At 40.8% G+C, this 21,308-nt stretch overlaps 1 protein-coding gene across 1 annotated transcript in view; it reads right to left on the reverse strand.

Moving 5' to 3' along the window:
* The window catches only part of LOC129246210 (protein Shroom), a 100,044-nt gene that overhangs the window by 2,302 nt on the left and 76,434 nt on the right, over nucleotides 1–21,308 (reverse strand). The window contains exons 2-3 of the mRNA XM_054884818.1: nucleotides 1,352–3,182; nucleotides 1,021–1,290 (exon numbers count right to left, since the gene is read on the reverse strand). Of these exons, the coding sequence (XP_054740793.1) occupies nucleotides 1,021–1,290; nucleotides 1,352–3,182 (2,101 nt within the window). The remainder of the gene's footprint in view (nucleotides 1–1,020; nucleotides 1,291–1,351; nucleotides 3,183–21,308) is intronic.

Here is a 21,308-nt window from a genome sequence, read left to right on the forward strand (position 1 = left end):
AAATCGGAGCTATAAAGTGTACAAAAATGTTGATGACATTTCCGAGCGCGGCTTAAAGCGAGTGACGACAAAAATACAGGAAAAAGTGACCGTCCAACTTTTTAAGCGAGACACTTCTTTGTGACTACGCCAAGCACAATCAGTTTTTGCTAAAAAGGGAATAGATGTGAGTATCAACATCGTCAAAACCACTGCTCTCAGAAAAACATATTGAGAAACAACAAAACAAGAAAATGCCGTCACAATATTGGACTGGCCTTTCCAGTCCCAAGACGCCAACCCCATTGAAAATGTGGGGGATACCATGAAAACGCATCTTGCCGGAAGGCCAGTCCACGATTTAAAGCAACTCGTACGTCAAGTTTGCAAAATATAGCTCTGTTTGTCGATGAGCTACGCGGAAAAGCTGGTTCAAAGCCTGAAGAAGATGCCAGGCTATACTCAACAACGATGGAGATTACACGGCCGAGGAATTGCGACTCGTAGTTTTGTACATACTTTCATTTAAAATTTTTTTAAATATATATCTTTTATGCTTCATGAATAATCGCGGTTCTTTTTTTCTGACACAGACTGTGTATATAATTGACGCTTCGGATGTGGGTGTTTGGCCGAGCTCCTCCTCCTATTTGTGGTGTGCGTCTTGATGTTGTTTAACAAATGGAGGGGCCTAAGTCGACTCCGAACGGCAAATGGTTTTTTTATGAGGAGCTTTTTCATGGCAGAAATACACTCGGAGGTTTGCCATTGCCTGCCGAGGGGCGACCGCTATTAGAAAAAACTTTTTCTTTATTTTGGTATTTCACCGAGATTCGAACCACCGATCTCGCCGAATTCGGAATGGTAGTCAGGTGTCAACCCATTTGGCTACGGCGGCTGCTAGGAGGGAAAAGCCTACTATTGACAAAAAAAATATTTCTATCATTTGGTGTTTCATGCCCACAATGAGGTTCGAAGACGGTCAAACAATTCTACAACAACAATTCTATCACTTTCTAAGTTCATGATTCCATTTCTTACCTTTTCTGCGCAATTTTCAGCCGAAACTGCACTCAGACTGTTCTCTATGCGAGCTAACCGTTCAGAAAGCGAAAGCAGCAGGCTCGTAATTTGACCCACGTCGTCAATATAGGTGCGGCACTTGGTTGCTTCTATAGGACGCACTTTGTCCGTCAGTTTGGTAACCAGACTGTTGCCCAACTCATCGTTCAGCTCGGCTTCCTCCTTGAGCGTCATTTGCTCCTTGTTAAGTATGCGTATTTTACGGTTAAGTTGCTTAATGAGTTCATCCTAAGGGAAATGGTTTATTAGCATTTCAATAAAGCTGTCACCTATTACATATTTCACTTACCACTTTTTTCTTCAACAAATCACATGTTTCGGATTCGCTATCGCCATTTGTCAGTAATACCTCCACCTCGGCATATTGTAGTTCCACTGTCAGCTTCTCTTGGGTGTCGCGTCCCTTCATGCGCAGCAACGTTGAGGTGCCTACATCTCGTTTAGCTGGCCGTAATGGCACATTCGGATTATACAGATTACTAACATAGTCAGTGGACGACTTAAATGAAGGTGGCGCTAAGATTTGCACCAATTTTTCGTTGGACGCCAAAAGTGTAGCCAATTCTTGTGACATTTCCTCGCAATCAATCTCGATGGGATGGCGCTGGCGCGGTTGTAATGTAATGCGTTGTTGCTGAGCCTCCTCCTTGGCATGCGGTTGCTCAGTGAGTCGTGTATGCTCCTCAACATCGTTGGCAGCAGATGCCAGATCATCGTCGGTTTGTGAAGCTGCCTCTGTGGTAGTGGGATTCACACGTAGTATGATTTCGCTGCGCTGCATCAGTTTTAAGCTATCAGTGCTGGAGCTCATCGGCGTGTTTTGTGTTGCAATGAGGTCTTCACTTGTGGTATTTGTGCTGGCGACGGTTGTGGTGGCGACTGGTTGAGGTAGCACAGCGCTTGATGTTGACGCGGTTAGCGAGGAAGGTGTATTTGTGGGTGATGTGGAAGTTTGTGTGGTGCAGGCATCCGCGATATTGTTTAGGTTCTTGCGAGTTTCTATAGTTTCTGTACACACCGTAGCATCTGAGCGCGTCTGCTCTCTCGCCACTTCCATACTACAATCACTAGTTTGCTTCGCGGAGCTTTCGTTTAATTGTGCGCCTATGTTCTCGGCTGTCGTTGTGGGTGTTGTTGTTGTTATAGATGGCGTTGAATTCAAAGTCGTTCTCGAGCCATAAATACCAATTAAACTGCTTTCGGACAGATGCGCCGACATCAGTTTCGACTGTAGCTGCGTAATTTTCTCGATGTTTTCGCGCAATGAGTCCTTGCGTATAACGGACTTTACAGGCGCAATAGGCGATGTTGAAAGCGTAGCTGTGACCAATTCGGCGCGAAAAATGCGACCTTCGCTGCCACTCGTACTGCCACTATCACTCGAACTACCAAGGCTAGAAAGTGGCTTCATGGAAATCAGCTGCGGCTGATGTTTACTCGGACTACTAAGATTACTCTCCGATTGCGCAGGCGACAACACTGCGGCACTTTCGCTCAGCAATGCGGCTGTGGTCTCCTCAATAGTCGGCTCCAGCTGTTGTGTACGCTTCAAATCCATCGTGGACTGGGACATAAATTTTGTGGGACTATTATTGGCGTGGCTAGGATGATATAGGCTACCGCTGTGCGGGTTACTATGCACGTCATACGACTGAGATCGACTGTAATTGGGCGCTTTGCTGCCGACATTGTTACCGACATTGCTATTGTACGAGTTCATAGTTGGCGTGGAGTAGCGGTGCTGTGTGGGCGGATATACAGGATAACAATTGGGTGTCGCCGTCTGCTGTAGCTGCTGTTGCTGTTGCTGTTGGACCGGCGTGGAGACACTTGATGAGTTTAAGTTATTGTTGGAACCATAGCGTAGTGGCGAAGCATTGGCAGAAGTGGGAGACGAGGGTTGCGGCTGCAATTTCGCTCCCAATGGCAGAACATCTGGCAAATTGTTAGGCATTTTGCCATTATTATGTGTATTGAGTATGTCGTAGGAAGCGGGTTTCGTGTTCGCCACCAAGTCCTCGTTTGAGGTGAGCGTAAGTTTGTAACTGCCATGATCCGGATCCAAATTGTTGAGCTTCTCAAGACTCTGGCGTGGCAAATAGGAGGCCTTCGAGTTGCATCTTATAATATAGAAGAAAAATAGAAGAGGATTTAAGGAGATGCTTCTAAATAATTCATGTAGGCAGGTATGTAAGTCACATAAGTCACAGCTTAGTTATGCGTACATAGTGGACAAGAAGACAAGCAAATCCCCACTACTTGCATGTTGCTGTCAAATTGACATTTTTATTTATATTTATTTTCTTCATTCACATCTAGTGGGCCAGTGGGCGGTAGAAGTGAGTGAGTATTCGCGATATTTACTATCGTTAATGGCGGGTTGGCTGGTTGGCTAGTTGCTTTCGTGGTTGGTATGTGTGGAACGCGCCAAAAAAGGTCGCGCTGTACATGCTACATAGTACAAGCATACAAGCGGCCAGCGGTTAGCTGATTGTTCGCCAGCTAACTTCTTCTTCGCGCATTCATAAATTGCTTGTATTCACACGCTCCCGAACCAAGTGGCCAAGTGTAGGCATTTGATGCGTGTCTAGTACCCGTTGGCCGTATTTGGCGCAATGTTGCTTAGTTAGTTAGTTAAACGTCTGCAATTCAGTCCATACGCTCGCACACATGCATACATACATACATACATACATACATACATACATACATACACACATACATACAAAGACACAGATGTCGTAAAACACGGAAGCCCTGCATCGCCACGCATTAGACAATCAATTTGTGGTTTTTAGTTGACAGCGACATACAAACACACACACACACGCGCGCATAAATGCAATGAAGAATATACAGTTAGTTTTGGTATTTTTGGCGCTCTTGGACATGCAGCAACAGTAGAATTTTAATTAAATGTGAACGGTTAGGAAGCCGCCTGCATTGCATATTGTGAACCTGTTGGACATTTTGGTTAATTAATATAGCATTAGCTGACATGCGTTTGATGCATTCTGAATGAATTTGGGTAAAAAAATAGTATACATACACTTCTGCCCACACAAATAAATCATTTTAGCTTACTACAAAATTTTCAATATTATTTTAATTTAAAAAAAAAAATATATTTGTATTATAATTTTATAGAAATTAGTTCATTATAAAAAGTGATCAGACTGGAGGTACTTTTTCCAATAAGGCTTTTTTTACACACCACGCGTGACTACTGTCAAATTAAATACAAAATATTCTTTTATATTCTTAAAGGTGAATTAATCGAATATATCGAAAATGATGAAGTTTTGAATCATGCCATTGTTTTTTTTTCTTGTTCACTCCTCTCGGGAGCATAGGGCCTCGACAAGACTCAGTCTTGCGTTGGTTAATTTGTTTTGATTTCTGACAGAGTAGTTGTTTAGCCTACCGCTATCAATCCTAAGTAGTCGGAGTGCCACCTGTCCTTGCTTAGGGACAACGCCTTCTTACTGCTTGGAGCGCCATCTGTGTTTCACATTTTTCTGGCAGAAGGATCGCACAGACGGTTGACGACTTCGCTCAATTTTTGGTGTGTCTGTGCTATTACCGCGATTGCCGCTTTCTCTTGCTGGAGCCACTGATGCAATGCGTAACTGCGTCTTTTTCTTTGTTTTTGTTTCTTTGCTTATTTTAGCAGCCACAATGCAAATAATAATCAGATGGAGAAGGACTTGGCCTTACTTGGTGTGTCCAACTGGCGCCGGTTAGCACGAGAAAGAAACGACTGGCGCACTTTGTTAAACTCGGCCAAAATCGCGTAAGCGGTTATCGCATAAATTAAGAAGAAGATCTGTGATATAAACAGCCCACTTACCATTTAATGCATTTAGTTGAAGGCATCAAAAACTTAGAGCAAAATACCTTCAGTCCAAGTAGAAGATATCCGTACTTAAGAAGTAGAAGCAGCAACTACAGAAACACATGAGAAGGCATTTCTTTAATCTCTTCAGGTTTACGCAGCAAAAACGCACACAGAGTAATAAATCTTAGTGACAGATATGCGCATCAGTGTAGGTATGCAAGTTGAAATTAACGCGAACTCCAATTTTGGTTCCGGGATTTTTATAATAGGCCACCAACTACTAGCGGCTTGATTAAGTGACACAATGACTTGCCGATAATTTCGTACGAAATGTAATGAATGCGCAATGGCAGGCACAATCTGTCATCAAGGAACCACACGAAACTTGTTATTACTTATAACGAAGTGCGCATCATCAGCTTTTGTTGCGATCGCAAGTAATTAAATTAAAATCGCGCAATAATTCACAACAAATTGCCGCCTTGCGCCGCGATGAGTGCGAGGATGCGAGTATGCGAGCTGAAGAAGGAAATTGAAGCGCCGTCGAAGATGAAGTTGCATGTTGAACGGTGACAACAGATGGCACCAGACAGTAGTGCAGCTGGTGAATGCAGCGGTTTTTTAATTTTTTTTTTTAATTTTTAAATTTATTTTTTTTTAGTTTCATACAATGCGGAGGTGCGCAAGCGGTAAAAGCAGCAAATATGCGAAAAATGTGGTTTGACTAATGGCTTGTTTTCGGCAACTGGTAAGCGCGCAGCGGAAGCGCGTCTAAATTGAAGACCGCAAACAAAAGTAAACAATTGAAGTAATAAAAGGCAAAAAAAAAAAACAAAAAAAAATAGAATGCCTCAAAATGAACCGGTATGTCACCGATTGCGTCGACATTGGGAAGTTGAATTTACACTGCAAGTTTCGTGCCACAAATAAATGCGCGTTTTTAGTGTAACTTTTGTCACGCATTGCAGACACACACACACACACGCATGCACGCCTACAAATACACCACATGTAAATATGTCATCCATTTTCGGGGGCTTGCGCATTTATTTGTGTCTTATTTGCGGCAGGTACGAGTAAATGTGGCTGAGCAGCCCACGGCGCTGTGCCGCCAATGTGTCGCCACTTGATCGGCGCTTGTCATAATATTGCCAGCCGCGCGCTGCTCAGGCATCGTGTCAGTGAATTGTCGCATTGTTGAGGTCGCACAACGGGTCATCGACGCCATTAACAGCCAGCCAGCGATCACGATTTGTTTTGCCATCGCATTTCGTAAACAGGCGTTGCAGAGCTGTTGGCAGGCGTGTTGTCGCCAGAGTTGCCGCGTTTATCCCTTAAGCACTGGCGCGCTGCAAAAGTATGCAAATTTTTCGTTACGCTCTTGTTTCGTCATTGGGCAAGTTGGGTTTTTGGCAGGGCGGCAGGAACAACACTCGCCTGCAGCGGGGCGAACTTATGCATGTAAATATGTAGGTAGTTGAGGCGTGTTACGGCGCTTGTGTTGTGGGGTATGTATGTACGTATAGATGTAAGCATTAACTATTAGCTGGTGGTGGTACTGTTTGTGCAACAAATTTAAGCGCAACAAATTTTCGCCATGCACATTGACAAGCAACGTCCATTGTGATACGTTTTTCTTCATTGTGTTGCGGTTGCTATTGTGTTGGGAGTGGATTGCTTGCGGCCAGCTGCAGCCGCAACCGCTCCTTGTCATTAATGACACATTGTGGACATGACTTCCTGAACTGCCGCAATGCACAAAAAAAATAAAAATAAAAAAATTTTAATATACAAAAAAAAAAAAAAAATTGCCAAGTCTAGAGAAATGCACGTCTCAAAAACTTTTATATATTAGATGTGTTTGATGTTGCAACATCAGCAAAACGCCAATAGCACAATAAGTGTGTGATCGTGCAAAATATTACAACAATGATGAGCTTCAACGATTTTGCAGATGTGAAATGAAATTTGTTTGAGTGCTGCGGCTGATTTGATTCCCTCCTTTTCGAGTTGATTTGTCGTGATTTTAGCGACTAATTAATGTTTTTGCTGCTTGCGGCCGCAAAGAAAGTTTTCCTCTTTCTCTTTTTGGCGCAGTTGATTGCTTCATGTACTCGTTCGTATATGTGCAACATTGTGTTGCAAACGAAAAGCAATTGCGTTGGTGGCTAAATGACAGTTTCCTACTCCACTCTGGGGCTCCGAAAGCAAATGGCTAACACTGCAGTTGGTCGCTGATCGGCAAAAGTTCAGTAATGATGTACCTGCACCTAAGTATGTATGAGTGCATATAAGGAGGGGGCCATACTATGTACTTTATAGGTGTGTGAGTGCCTTAAGTATTGCGCAGAAATGTGCTGTTTTTGGGGGCTACATAAAATTAAATGTTCGCATGCAGTGGCATAGAAAGTTGGCAAAAGCAGTTAAGTTGCACAAAATATTCATGCAACATATTCGATAATAGGCCACGTATGAAATTGCTCATGTTCATGTGCCAAAAACGTAAGCACATACACACACACACATACACATGTGCTCGATGAGCTAGTAATCACAGTGATCGTGCAACATATTACGCTAATGATTTTTTATGTGCAGCCTGGAAGGATTTAAATGGTAGCGTATTTGCTTTGCATTGCTTGGCTGCTGGTTTACTTCAGTAATACATAAATTTGTATATCTGCATGTATCGAATTTCGAGGTATATAATTTGCTATTGAACTACCAACGGGCACGCGAGGCATTGCATAATGCGCAGATAATTTGGCTGGATATGCCAGAAGTTACTATTTGACCTTGGGGAGTGGGTGTGCACCTATAAGGCAGAGTGTTGGGCCGGCGAGCGGTTCGTTCCCCCGACAGTCGGTTCTACGTTACCGGAACGACCCGGATTTACTATATACAGGGTGGGCCATATAGCGTTTGCTTTTTGAACCACCTATTTTTTTGAGAATGATAACACAAATGACATGTCAAATGTGTTCATAATTTACTTAAAGGTTTGACATTTACGAAATGGGACGCTATACGTTTGAACAAAATTGGGAAATATTGAAAACCTATTTCCAAACTGGTGAGTCTTCTTCTTCTTTTCTGATTTTCACATCGGTGGTTACGTCAATAAGCAAAATTGTCGGATTTGGGGCTCAGAAAATCCACACGTTACTGTTGAGAAGCAAATGCATCCACAACAAGTCACTGTTTGGTGCGGTTTTTGGTCTGGCGGCAACATCGGGCCATTTTTTTTCCAAAATGAGCGAGGAGCCGCGGTTACAGTAAATGGCGAGCGTTACCGTGAAATGCTCAACGAGTTGTTTCCAAAAATTGAAGAGGATGACATGGACGACATTTGGTTTCAACAGAACGGTGCAACTTGTCACCCTGCCAAAGTTACACTCGAACTTTTGGCTACCGTTTTTGAATTCCGATATCAATTGGCCGCCTCGGAGCTGTGATTTAAGCCTGTTGGACAATTTTTTGTGGGGAGCCGTTAAGAACAAATGCTATGCGAACCATTCAGAGACGATTGATGCTTTAAAACACGAAATCGAAGTTGCCATTCATGATTTTGGAGCCCAAACAACCGAAAATGTGCTTAAAAATTAGGTTGATCGAATGACCTACTGTAAAGCCAGTCGTGGCAGTCATTTGAAGGATATTATTTTTCATTCATAAATCACAATGTTCAATCTTCAAAATAAAAAAAAAAAGTTTGAAAAAATATTGATTCGTTTTTCTTTATAGCCGATTCAAAAAGTAAGTTTTACATGGCCCACCCTATAGGAGGAGGAGCTCGGCCAAACACCTAACAGAAGTGTACGCGTCAATTATTTATTTATTTTATTCATACATAAATCTTCCAACTTACACTTTCTCATTTCTTAAGTACCATCAGTTACGGACACAACTACTGAAAGCTGCAGCAATCAATTCAAACAGTATTGAAATATTAAAAAAAAACAAAGTCAAAGCGCATACGTGCCTGCAGCTAATACGAATCTAGGCAACTATCTAAACCTACAGTAAAACCACAATACGGAGCACAGTAGCATGTAACATGTTTGGCCAGAAATAGTAAAGATGAAAGTGGTAAGTTTAGTAATATTTTGTTGGGAAGTTTGAGTTAAATTAAAAAGCGGCTTTTCAAATGGACGCCGGTGTAGGATCAGGGTTATATTGCGTAGAGCTTTTTATCAGTGAATCATTTAAACTACCGGATCACTGTAGTGTTTTTCAAGCGGAAATAAACACTATAAAGCCTTAAGGGGGGAGCCTGGTTTATGAGGTCTAAAAATTGCATCTCTTTGCGATTTTTTTTTTAAGGAAAAAATTAATTTAGCACTGCAAAGTTTTTTCTATCTTTTAATGAACATTTAAAAAGTATAAAAAATTTTTGTACTGGTGAAAATAAGTTGAACAAAATGTTTAACATAGAAATTAGTAGAGCGCTGCAACGCTGGAGTTTCCAACTGGCGTACAAGATACAGCTCGTAATTATTATCTAAAGCAAAAAATTCAAATGGATTTCTAATTATCATGATTTTTTATTCTAGATGAACTAAGAAAACTGAGAGAAATTCCAAAATTTCAACTTTTTGTAGGTTTTTAAGAAAAAAACGCCTTTCTATACAAAAAAAATTCACTTCAACTTGGTATAAAAATCTTGAAAATTTTTTTTTATCTATTTTGTTACTTCAAATAGAAGAGAATTTAATACGGAAGGGAACAAACTATGATTCATTTCAAAAGGTTCATTAGTTTTTTTTCATTCATGTACGCCAATTCAAAGAAATCATAAAAATGAAAAGTCGAGAAAAGAAGATAAAGTTTGTACTATAGCTGTCCGGCCACAGCGTAACTACCTAACGTTCGCCTACCTTTGGCTTTGTATCTACGGAAATATTGAAAATTAGGCTCTGTAACTTTGTGTGAATATTCTGAAATATATTAGGAATCGCTTAAAATGAGAAAAAAAAATGATTTTTTTTACCTTATAAACCAGGCTCCCCCCTTAAAATGTTTGGAGATAAACAGAGTATCAACAACAGATATCTGAATTTCATCAGAAAGCCACGGGGCCTGGATGCATTTCAAATAACATCAAGGGGTGTCTTACATTGTCGCCAATCGCTTAATGAGATGCCCAAACAATATCGTATCATCTTATGCTGGCTTTCAGGCCACAGAAATATACCAGGGAACTGCAGGGCTGACCAACATGGAAGAAAAGGTACCTGTATACCAAACATAAGCAATTTTATGGGGGTACCTCTCGCAACGTGTAAGCTTCTTGTTAAGGACGCACTAATCAGCTCTGTAAATCAAAGTTGGATTAGTGCGAATACCTGTGAAATTTCTAGGCAAACATAGCCAAGGCTAAATCTACGCCTATCCTTTGAATATTATAAAATTGAGTAGACTTGAAATTAGGACCTTAGTAGGGGCCCTCACAGGACTTTGTCTCATAGTAAGTCATGCAAGGAGATTAGGCTTTTACATGCATGATTTCTGTCGTAGCTGCAGGAATGAGGAGGAGTTGGAAATAATTCAACACCATCAGTGAGTAATGGGCTTGTGCTTGTGCACCAACCTGCAAAATATTTTAGATTTATGATTTTATATGGAAAACCAATATGCAAATCAAATTTTATCAAAATCGATATAGTTTGCGCCCACGAGAGTGTGAGGCGTGGCGGTAGATCAATTCTGAACATATTTCATATTTCTGCTTTTCCTAGTGAAAGTTGGTCATAAATAAAATTTCATTAAAATCGGTGTATGTTTATTATTTTTGACTGCCATTTATAAGACGACGTTACACTGTGCAATTTAATAACAAATACAACCAAAACTTCGTTGCGGTAATCAGAAATGCAGTAGCTGACAAAATAAATTAGCACATAAGTTTTTATTGTTATTGTCGTACTTTGTTGCTGTAGTCGCTGGGCTCACCACTGCTGCTGCTACGGCTGCTTCTCTTTTCTCATTTCATTCATTTTATAAATCGCTTTGCGCTTTTTTGTTGTAATTATTGTTGAATATCATTGCGGCTAATGTTGCTGCTGTTGTAATTGCGTTGTTGCTGCGCTTGCGGTGGCTGTTTGGTTTTTCTTGCTTCCGCAGTCTTCTTCAGCTTCGACCGCATCTCGCTTTTACCATCTTCATTTCGATTGACAACATGCAGCCGCATCTATGGGGCTGACGTTGACTTCAGTCCCAGCCGTGTGAGCCACTGAGATATGCTCTCAACTTCGCGTGCTGCAAAGACATCTGTTTGGCCTGTGTAGCAAGCCAAGTGTTGGTAGCAGCTTGCAACAGCTGGTAGTAATTTACCCATCACACTATTTGCTGGGGTATTTTTTGTTTTTTTCTTCTCAGTTTCATGACATGATTTTTGTAATATAATACAAACAGGCTTAGGATCGGCTTCTACTAGAATTCATGTTGCACATTGTCTACAAGCTGAAATCGGTTAGTCGCTATTAGAAATAAATTGTCTTTCATTTTGATGACCACGATGACGATTTTGAGGCCTTAGTTGCATGCAGCTGAAATAATTTCGTTGAGAGCTTGAGTTCGAGATTCGTATAAGTTGATTAATATTTATTAAGCTTTGAGCCTCTATTTTCTTAATCAGGTAGGTGGAGCTCGTCTAACTCAGACGTATAATGCCTTAAATTATGAAGGCGTATGTGCCAATATTAGGGTGGCTTCAGCATTTTTTGTTTCTAGATGTAACCGATTTTGTTTTTAATTTTTGTATGAAACCCGAAACTTTGATTTATACGACTTTTATTAGGCCATAAGCTATCTTTTTATGAAAACAATAACAATTAAAAAAAAATCGAAACTGGTGTAAATGTCGACGTGCTTCTATTTTGCTTCTCGGGATGTATTGATATAGTTCATCCTGAATTCGAGTCTAATCCGGACATGAAACATAAAATGCAACAGCAACAAATGCAGGGAAAAGTGCAAGAAAAAGTGTTTTTCGAATACCTCGGCAGGCAGTGGCAAGCCTTAAGGGGACCCGGTGGTCTAGAAATTTCCAAATATCGATTTTTTGTTTTTTCGATATTTCTAAAGTATAGTTTCTTGGGAATATACTGTGAAGTTTTCATGCGGAAATTCCCAATATTATAGCTTCTACAGCCCATTAACTAGGTAGAGAGCGGTCCGCGCGCTCCTGTACCTCAAACTTTAAACTTATTTATCTTGAAACGACTTTTTTCGGCACGGCGGGGATGAAAACAAAAGAACTATTTAACCGAATCACTTGAAATTTGGATATGTTGTTCACAACATCTATCGCTATCGTTGGAACTAGAATCATAATTTTATTTAAATAATTTCTAATTTTTTAAACTAAAAAACTAGTGAAAAAAACCCTATTTTACGAACTTTTTTTTCAAAAGTGCGCTATTTTGTCAATTTTTCATTATTTCGATTTGTTCTAGTTCCGACCATAACTGCACTCTTTCTGATTAAGAATCTTCTTGAAATTTGTGTTTCAGATGAGTAGAAGTCTCGAAATCATCTACGCCGTCCATGTTCGATTTTTCGAGAGGGGCATCTTCAGCGGCACTTTTATAATAATAAATATTGTTTCAAAAGTAAAAAAAAAAAAATTGCTTGTATGCTCAATAAACGTACTAATAAGCCCAAAAAGTTGAAACATCGTTTTTTAAATTTTTAATGGCAAAAAAAAAATCGTGAAAATAGGTGAAATTTTCGTGCTCTAGACCACCGGGAGTGGTCCCTTAAAGTGCATTGCAGCCTGTTTGGCTTCTCAGAAAAAATTAGTGCTGCTCGGCGGCGGTTTTTCGATATAATTATTGCTATTGTTTCTGTCTAAGCCTTAAGTGGTGTTGCTCCACTTTATTACAGGACAAATCAACTTAAAAAACATTTACAGAAAAATATTTCCAAAATTTTATTTGAAGCCAGAGAATTATTGCAATGAAATGTAGGCTAAAAGTGCACACAATTTTTGTGGCGATTTTTTAAATCTCAGAAAAAAGTCTAAAATACCTAAAATAGAAGTTTTTTTTTAAACAAGACTTGAAAAGCCTCAGTTTTGTACCCCGGATACTTGATAAGTTTTTTGCGGTGAAACCGTCTCCAGGGTTCTCTCTCTAGCCAGCTAATCAGCACAGCAAATTCCCTCTAAGCCGCTGTGACCGGGAACCCCAAATAAGGCTAACAAAGTCGCAGCTCTCGAATTTGTTGGGTGGCCTTACCGGACATTGTCCGTTAGGTGTCCATGCAGTGAGGCTTGGGATTGCTTCACCTCAGCACCTTCTTCTCGGCTGTCTTTGCCCGAGCAAAGGTTTACCAGGTATATACCTATGAAATGAGACTTTCAGATATTAGTCCATATATGTCGCTAGGAGTACTTTTAAATCTTTCCAAAAGTCTTGTTTTTTTCGTCTGTCATCTATCAACAATATTCAGTTCATTGTTTGTTACGTTTCATACAACAATGCATTTTTGTCGCTCTTAAAAATGTCGAATTTCGTACCTTCAGACTATGATTTGCGGACATCGTTGATTTTCTGTTATCCATTGAAGAAAAACGCTTCTCAAGCTCATCAAATGTTTATAGAAGCTTATGGTGGACATGCTCTAAGGAGAGCACAGTGCTTCCGGTGGTGTGAAAAATTCCGAAGTGGTGATTTTAGCGTGGCCGGCCACCGAAAAAGTTTGAGGACGCCGAATTGCAAGCATTGTTGGATGAAGATGATGGTAAAACGCAAGAAATGATGGCAGAGCAGTTGGGAGTGACCCAAACAACCATTTCCAAACGTTTGAAAGACATGGGCATGATTTTAAAGGTCGGAAGATGGGTGCCGCATGAACTGACTTGATGACAATGCACTGCCACATCGAACAAGAGCGACCCGGGAATTGGTGGAGACGTACGATTGGGAACCGCTGGTGCATGCGGCTTACTCAACAGACTTAGCGCCTTCCGATTATCATTTGTTTGCAACGATGGGTCACGCACTTTCCGAGCAGCGCTTCAATTCGCACGAAAAAGCCAAAAAATGGCTCGATGATTGGTTTACGGCCAAAGACGGCCAATTTTTTTGGCGTGGCATCCACAAATTGCCTGAGAGATGGGAAAAATGTGTCGCCAGCGATGGCCATTATTTTGAAGATTACGTTTGAAATTGAAAAAAAGTATCCGACATCTAGACTCTCACTTTTTCGCTACTTCTGCGAACAGGAATCGCCACCGTTGGTCGTCATCCTCTATTGCAAGACCCCTTATCCCTGCCTGTTCCATCTGTCTGGTTCCTTTCCTTTTTATTTTCTCTCCCCTCTCCCTGTGTGGTATTTTGAAGCAGGGGTAGTCAACCTATCTGATGAGTTACTTTTTTTTAAGCTGATGACTTTTGCCACAACAAACACATCCAACATCTTTTTACTATATACCCTATGATCAAAAAGTACCGAGAAGGTGATGTTGACTGTTTTCTTCGATTGCCAAGGCGCAGGTGCACCATGAGTACCTTTTATCCGGCCAGACAGTTAATAACGAATATTATTTATCCGTTTTGAAGCGTTCGAGAGATGCTGTACATCGCAAACGACCGGAAATGTGGGCAAAGAATTCTTGGATTTTGCATGATGATAACGCGCCATAGCACCGAGTCCAAATTGTGCTGGATTATTTAACCAAAGACCAAGTAAATATCATCGTGCAAGCACCGTTATCACCTGATATGGCCCTTCTTTTTGTTTCCCTAGTTGAAGTTACCACTTCGTGGAAGAAGATTTCAATCGATAGAGGAGATCAAAGAGAAGCGATGAAGGAGCTGAAGGCCATCCCTTCGTCGGTCTACCAGGGGTGCATGGAGGACTGGGTTAAACGTTGGCTCATGTGTGCTGCCTCAGGCGGGTCATATTTTGAAGGAGATTAAAAAAATTTGCCTGAAATTGAACTCTGTTTTGTTTTATTTAAACATTCCCGGTCTAATAGCGGTCGCCCCTCGGCAGGCAATGGCAAACCTCCGAGTGTATTTCTGCAATGAAAAAGCTCCTCATAAAAATATCTGCCATTCAAAGTCGGCTTGAAACTGTGTAGGTCCCTCCATTTGTCGAACAACATCAAGACGCACACAACGAATAGGAGGAGAAGCTCGGCCAAGCACCCAAAAAGGGTGTACGCGCCAGTTATAAAAAATAAAAAAAAACATTCCCAGTACTTTCTGATCATAGGGTATATCTGTAGATACATTTTTTTCTTGTCAGTTTCTATTATTCTTCTTTAGCTGCCGCAGTTGTTGCAACATTGTCTGCGATTCAATTCAATGCAATTCAATTCCACTCAACTTAATTTATATTTGTATTTTATTTTTATTATTATTGTTATCGCTTTTATTCGCTATTGTTTCTGTTTTTTCTCTGTTGCTGGTTTGCTGCGATTGCGCTGCGCCGCGCTGCTGTTCTTGCCACATGCAACACAAGTCGGAGCTGCACGCCTATGCTGATTGCGACTATTGAGCATGAAATAATTGTGCGATTGCCTCGTAGCACCACAATATGTTGCAACCTCGCCTAAGGCCTCCACGCTAGCTGTTTTGCAATTTCTGTATTCGCAATCGAAGCAATAATTGTCGTATCTACTGATGGGAAGCCTGCCTGCAGACAAGCCAATGCATTGTCCTTTGTCGTTGCGGCCATTGCGGTGATTCGTTCGCTCATACTGGTCTGCATAGGTCAACATGCATATCTACATACCTACTGATTTGCCACCAGCATTGCGGCACGTACATTTCGCATTTCCGCCACTGCGCCTTTTATTGCGCATTGATCGGCAATACGTCAAGGTGTTTGTTGTTATTGCATTATCCAGCAACAGCTGCGGTTTTTAGTCAGTCAGAAGCAAAGAATTGCTGTCGGCAATGCTGGGAACGACCTTGGCCATGGTGCAACATACCGCATTCATTGCGGTTGAAATGCATGCGGCACACGGGATAAAGAACGGAAATGGCTTTGCGCACTTTATGCAGAGGGAAAAGTTATTGAATTTCCATGCCTCAGGTAGTGACGAGGTCATCAAACAGCCTTAAGCATTCTTGCACGTAAGCGCAGCGCTGGTGTGAAGGTGAAAAAATTGCAAAATATTTATTGTACTGTGCGAAATTTCACTTTCTGCCACACATTAAAGTAGTCAGTGTGGAAAATCGAAATTGAAAAAATTGAAAAAAACAAGTATTTTAATTTGTTAAATAAAATCCACGCAAGAGTGCAATGGAATCATAAAGCGACGTGCGCCTACTCCCCTTACAACCTGTTCCACAGTTGGTAACAACAGCAGCGGCGGCTCCAGCGGCTGCTTGTCTGGTTGATATTCGTGCGTAACGCAGTGGCAACAAGCAATCAGCGTGCCACACACACACTGCTCAATCGATATCGATACCATCTTTGTAACCTCCCTCCCACCTTTCAACTCGTATTCCACACTTTGCCTGCGCGTAGCATGAAAGTCAAGTTCAATTGCCTTGTGTCGCTGGCTGGCTGGCTGGCGGCAAAGAAAGTATATTTGTATGTAAAAGTAGTGCGGCAAAAGAAAGCCTTACAAATTTTGCTATGCAGTCAAATAGCTGCGGCGGCGGTAGCACATTGAACTACATTTGCGCATGCGCTGCCACCAACCAACTACAAACGGCGCCGTAGGCCCAATTTGTATGCGCCACGCGTTTACCACACGCAAAATTTACGAATAGTTGCCGCATGTGGCGACTTTGGTGACGGTGTGTATGCCTACAAAGACTTGATGTGTACTTTTATTTTCTACGCAAATGCATATCTACAACTAAATTCGTGTACATACCGCATACCACATGCAACCTCAAGCAAACAACATTCAGTTGCGCCAAGCAAATGCTATCAATAACACGGCAAACAGCGCGTCTCAACCACCAACAACAACTGTAATACAATATTTGATCTACTAACACATTAATTATGCCATTCACGGTGAGGAGCGCTTGGCTGGCGCACGCACGCCTTGTTTGGTTTCATTTTTAAACCGCCAGATATTTTTTGCTTTAATTTCATATTTTCTACATGCTTTCGGTACTTTGTCTACATAACGGTGAAAACGAAAGTGTAATATTAAATTACTTCTACACAGCGCGAGTAGTAATAAAAGTGACTCTTTTATACACATCGATTTTAGTGCAAGAATCCCAAAATTTTTTATTTGTCTATGACAAACACCAAAATGAAGAAAGAGTTTTTCTAATAGCGGTCATCCCGCGGCAGGCAATGGCTAACTTCCGAGTGTATTTCTGCCATTAAAAAGTTACTCATTAAAGAATATCTGCCTTTCGAAGTCGGCTTGAAACTGCAGGTCCCTCCATTTGTGGACACGCCTCAAGTAGGCGGAGGAGCGGCTCGGCCAAACACCCAAAAAGGGGGGTTACAATAATTTTGAACTCTCAAAAAATGTGTTAAAAATTACAAATCGATGCCTACAACTCAGTATTCAATAAAAGGATTTGAGTTAGAAGAGAAATAGCAAGGCTGGATTAAACAATTTCTCCGGAAAATACGAAAACTATTAGGTGGGCAACTAAGTTCTCGCGTTTTTTTGATGAAAATACAACTTTATTCTGAAAAAATGGTTACAAGTGAATCATTGAAAGTATTGCCCATCGCTGGCTACTACTTTTTCCATCTTACGGGTAGATCTCGTATACCGTCGCGGTAAAACTTTTTTTGATGTCTTCATTTGGATGAAACTGCTGGTCAGCTAGACCATGTGCCATCGATCGGAACAGGTGATAATCGGACGGCGTAATATCTAGAGAATATGGAGGGTGGGGTAGGATTTTCCATTTCAGTGTTTCCAGGAAGGTTTTAACGGGTTTGGCAACGTGAGGCCGAGAGTTGTCATGAATCACTTTTTCATGACTCTCCGCGTATTGCGACCGCTTCTCGCGCAGTGCTCGGCTCAATCGCATCAATTGAAATCGATACCGATCCCCAGTGATGATATTGCTTGGTTTTAACTTGTGGCCTCCGTGTCAACTCTGACAAAACGAAGCTGGTGCTATTTATCAGAAAATATAAACCTCCACCATTCCGACTTCCCAAATTAAGCAATCACGTTCTCCCGCTCTCATCGGAAGTTAAGTATCTTGGAGTGATGCTTGACTCCAAACTCCATTGGAAGCTACACATTGAAAATCGGGTAAAGAAGGCCAGTATAGCCTTCTACTCCTGCAAATCTATGTTTGGTAAAAAATGGGGACTCAAGCCATAGGTCGTCCTGTGAATGTACAACGCAGTGGTTTTGCCAATTTTAACGTATGGATGCCTGGTTTCTTGCGAAGCTCTTCGGAAGGGCTATAATATCACTAAACTGGGGAGGATGTAAAGGACTGCATGCATTGGCATCACCGGAGCATGTAAAACTTGCCCCAATGCTGCCCTGAATGTCCTTTTGTACTTACTTCCCATCGACTTTTCCGTCATTTCCATCGCAGCTCAAAGGACAATCAGGTTAAGTGGGGTTGGTCTCTGGAGAAAATCTGTTAAAGGACATGGTATCATTTTCGGGCAGTAAACACCGTATTTCTTCGAGCTTCGAACAGATCTCTCTATCCACAAACTAGAGTTTGAGGGTCGTGCTAGAGCAGTCTTTCCAAATAGGCAGGATCGGATCGAGTGGAAAATCTGCCCCAAAGCTTGCACCTCTGTCTTCACTGACGGTTGCATGATCGGGCAGTCCCCATGACTTTCTTTTCTTTGAATTGCTGTAATGAATCCATTTTTCACCACCCGTCACGATGCGATGAAGTAACCCTTCCGTTTTTGCCGCTGGAGCAGTTGTTCACAGGCGAAACGTCGAAAAAACGAAAAACGTTTTAACTCATAAGGAACCCAAGGCGCCTGTTTCTGAATCATTCCCAAAGCATGCAATCGCTTGGAAATGGATTGGCGGGTAACTTCTAATACTGAAGCAAGCTCTTCTTGCGTTTGACATGGATCCTCATTGAGCAATGCCTCCAATTCAGCGTCTTCGAAGGTTTTTGGCCTTCCTTCACGCGGACGGTCGTCAGCATTAAAATCACCGTCTTTGACGCGGCGACAGAACCAACCTCGGCACGCTGTTTCACTTAAAGCAGCATCTCCATAAACTTTTTGTAGCTCTCGATGCGCCTCAGCCGCCGGTTTTTCGAATGAAAGAGGAAAATCAACACTTACCGCAAATGACGATTATTCGGCACAAAATCAGACATTTTCACAAAACCAAAAGTATATGAGACCAAAACAAAATCACTAATGTGTCTAAGCAGTTTGTTTACCATATGTCTAAGCTGGGTTTACGACGTTAAGGTTATGTTAGAATCGACTAGCACACCCTGCTAGCGGCATCTATTGGCAAAGAGCGGGAACTTAGTTGCATACCTAATACAAATTTTATTTTATCACTCTCTAGAAAATACTGCAAAATATTTGTTGGAGTACTGATGGGACACTGTCTTACTCCAGATGGGATTAACCCACAGCATTGCCTGTGACACATGTAACGAAGCAAATACTAGGGGTACTTTGGAGCACCTACTTTGCCTCTGTCCTGCTCTTTATAGAACTCCACAAATGTGCCTAGGATCAACATATTTTGCAGTCTTGAAAGATGTTGCTGACAAAAGGCTGAAAGGCTTGTTCAAACGCGCGAAGACGTACATTAAGAATTACATAAAATAATAATTCGACTTCATTTTCCATACAGAGAACTGGCAACACAATGGACCCTAGGTGACTAAGTGAGATCTTTTTGCAAATCAGACAGCACTGCCTGAACTTAATTAACTTCCTGATATCTTATTTTTCTGTGCTTTATTTAGATGCAAAATGGTTGTATTCCCATTGAAACCGCCTTCAGTGCTCGCTTTTTAAATTCTCCAAAAAAGTATTGAATATTTTTATTTTTAAATCCACAACTGAATGTCAAAGAATTTAAATGTCTATGTACCCGTAGTGGGAAAAATTAGTATCAAACTTAATGGGCATCAAATTAATATATACATCAAATACGCCAATATCAACATTAATAGGCTTTCAGTAAAAATTCGTCTGCATTTCAGGGCCAACCATTGTTCATGCAGGTCACAGAAAATAAGCGAAAAATACTTGCACAATGGAGTAGATATGCCAATTTCCAAAGCTTCAACAGCTGAACAGCGAGTACAAATTTAACAAACAAATGTAGAGACAAAAACAATATTGAAAAAATCGTTTGTCGCTTAGCTTTGCTACCGCAACAAATTGGATTTACTACGCTCGCTACTCTTTTGTTATGTTTTCATTAGATGGGATTGCTTCAATTTGTAAATTTTGACGAAAACTGTTTTTGCTTGTGCATCACGTTAGTGCATGATGTGAATTTTTTCCAATTTAAAAATGGTCAATTTGAAAATAGTACACGAATTTAATGCGAAACGAATTCACTGCAATGGACCAACAGCTGGCAGTCATATGTGTACTCGTATGCGTTATGCTGATGGCGCATGAAAGAGATGGCAATGGACGCACAGTGCGTATACTTAACATTATGTAGAGCATACACAGCTGCGTGTGGGTAAATGGCTGATAGACAAATTGTGACAAACCAAAGTGTGGGAATGGATCAATGGTAATGAAACAATGTACTAATAAATTGCGTGCACACAAACTCTGTAGGGGTTTTATCGCACTTTTGTTTTTGTTTTTTGTTATTTGGTTAAACGTAACAATTTATCACTTTACACGCAGCGCAATTAAATATTTCTTACTCCATATGAGTTAATTATTTTGTTTGCAAGCGACAAGAGCTTTTTAAGGTAAAATGTCTACGAAAAAAGGAAACCATTAGGAAAAAAATAAATAAATTTTAATAGAGTTAAAAATCTGTGCTATTAGGCTGAGTAATTTCGCCTTGGATTTAATTCTCATAAAAGAGGATTAAGGGACTATCGATTCCAATTCTGAATATCAAAGAAAGTAAAATAAATGTTAAGAGCGAGGAGACATCTTCTATTCATTTAAAACAGTGTTTTGGTGTGATTTTCATGCAAGGATAGGCTATAATAGCAACAGAATTTCACTAAACTACTAAGGGCGCATTAAATAAATCAAATTCTGTTTTTTATGAAAAAAAGCGATGGATAAATGAGAGAGTTGTAAGTGATCAAACTAAAATACAGAAGTAACAAAATATAGCGTTTTTCAATAGGTGCGCTTCAACTTCTTTCCGATAGGGAGGGCGAACGACGCAATATTTTTTATTTTTCGCTTTTCATTTGTAAACTTCATTAGTATACATTTCATCATGGAACTCTACACACTTGAGCAACGATTGCAAATCGTGCAAATTTTTTATGAAAATAATCGTTCTGTTGCTTCTACT

The sequence above is a fragment of the Anastrepha obliqua genome, chromosome 4, assembly GCF_027943255.1.
Source record: "Anastrepha obliqua isolate idAnaObli1 chromosome 4, idAnaObli1_1.0, whole genome shotgun sequence".
Classification (NCBI taxonomy): domain Eukaryota; kingdom Metazoa; phylum Arthropoda; class Insecta; order Diptera; family Tephritidae; genus Anastrepha; species Anastrepha obliqua.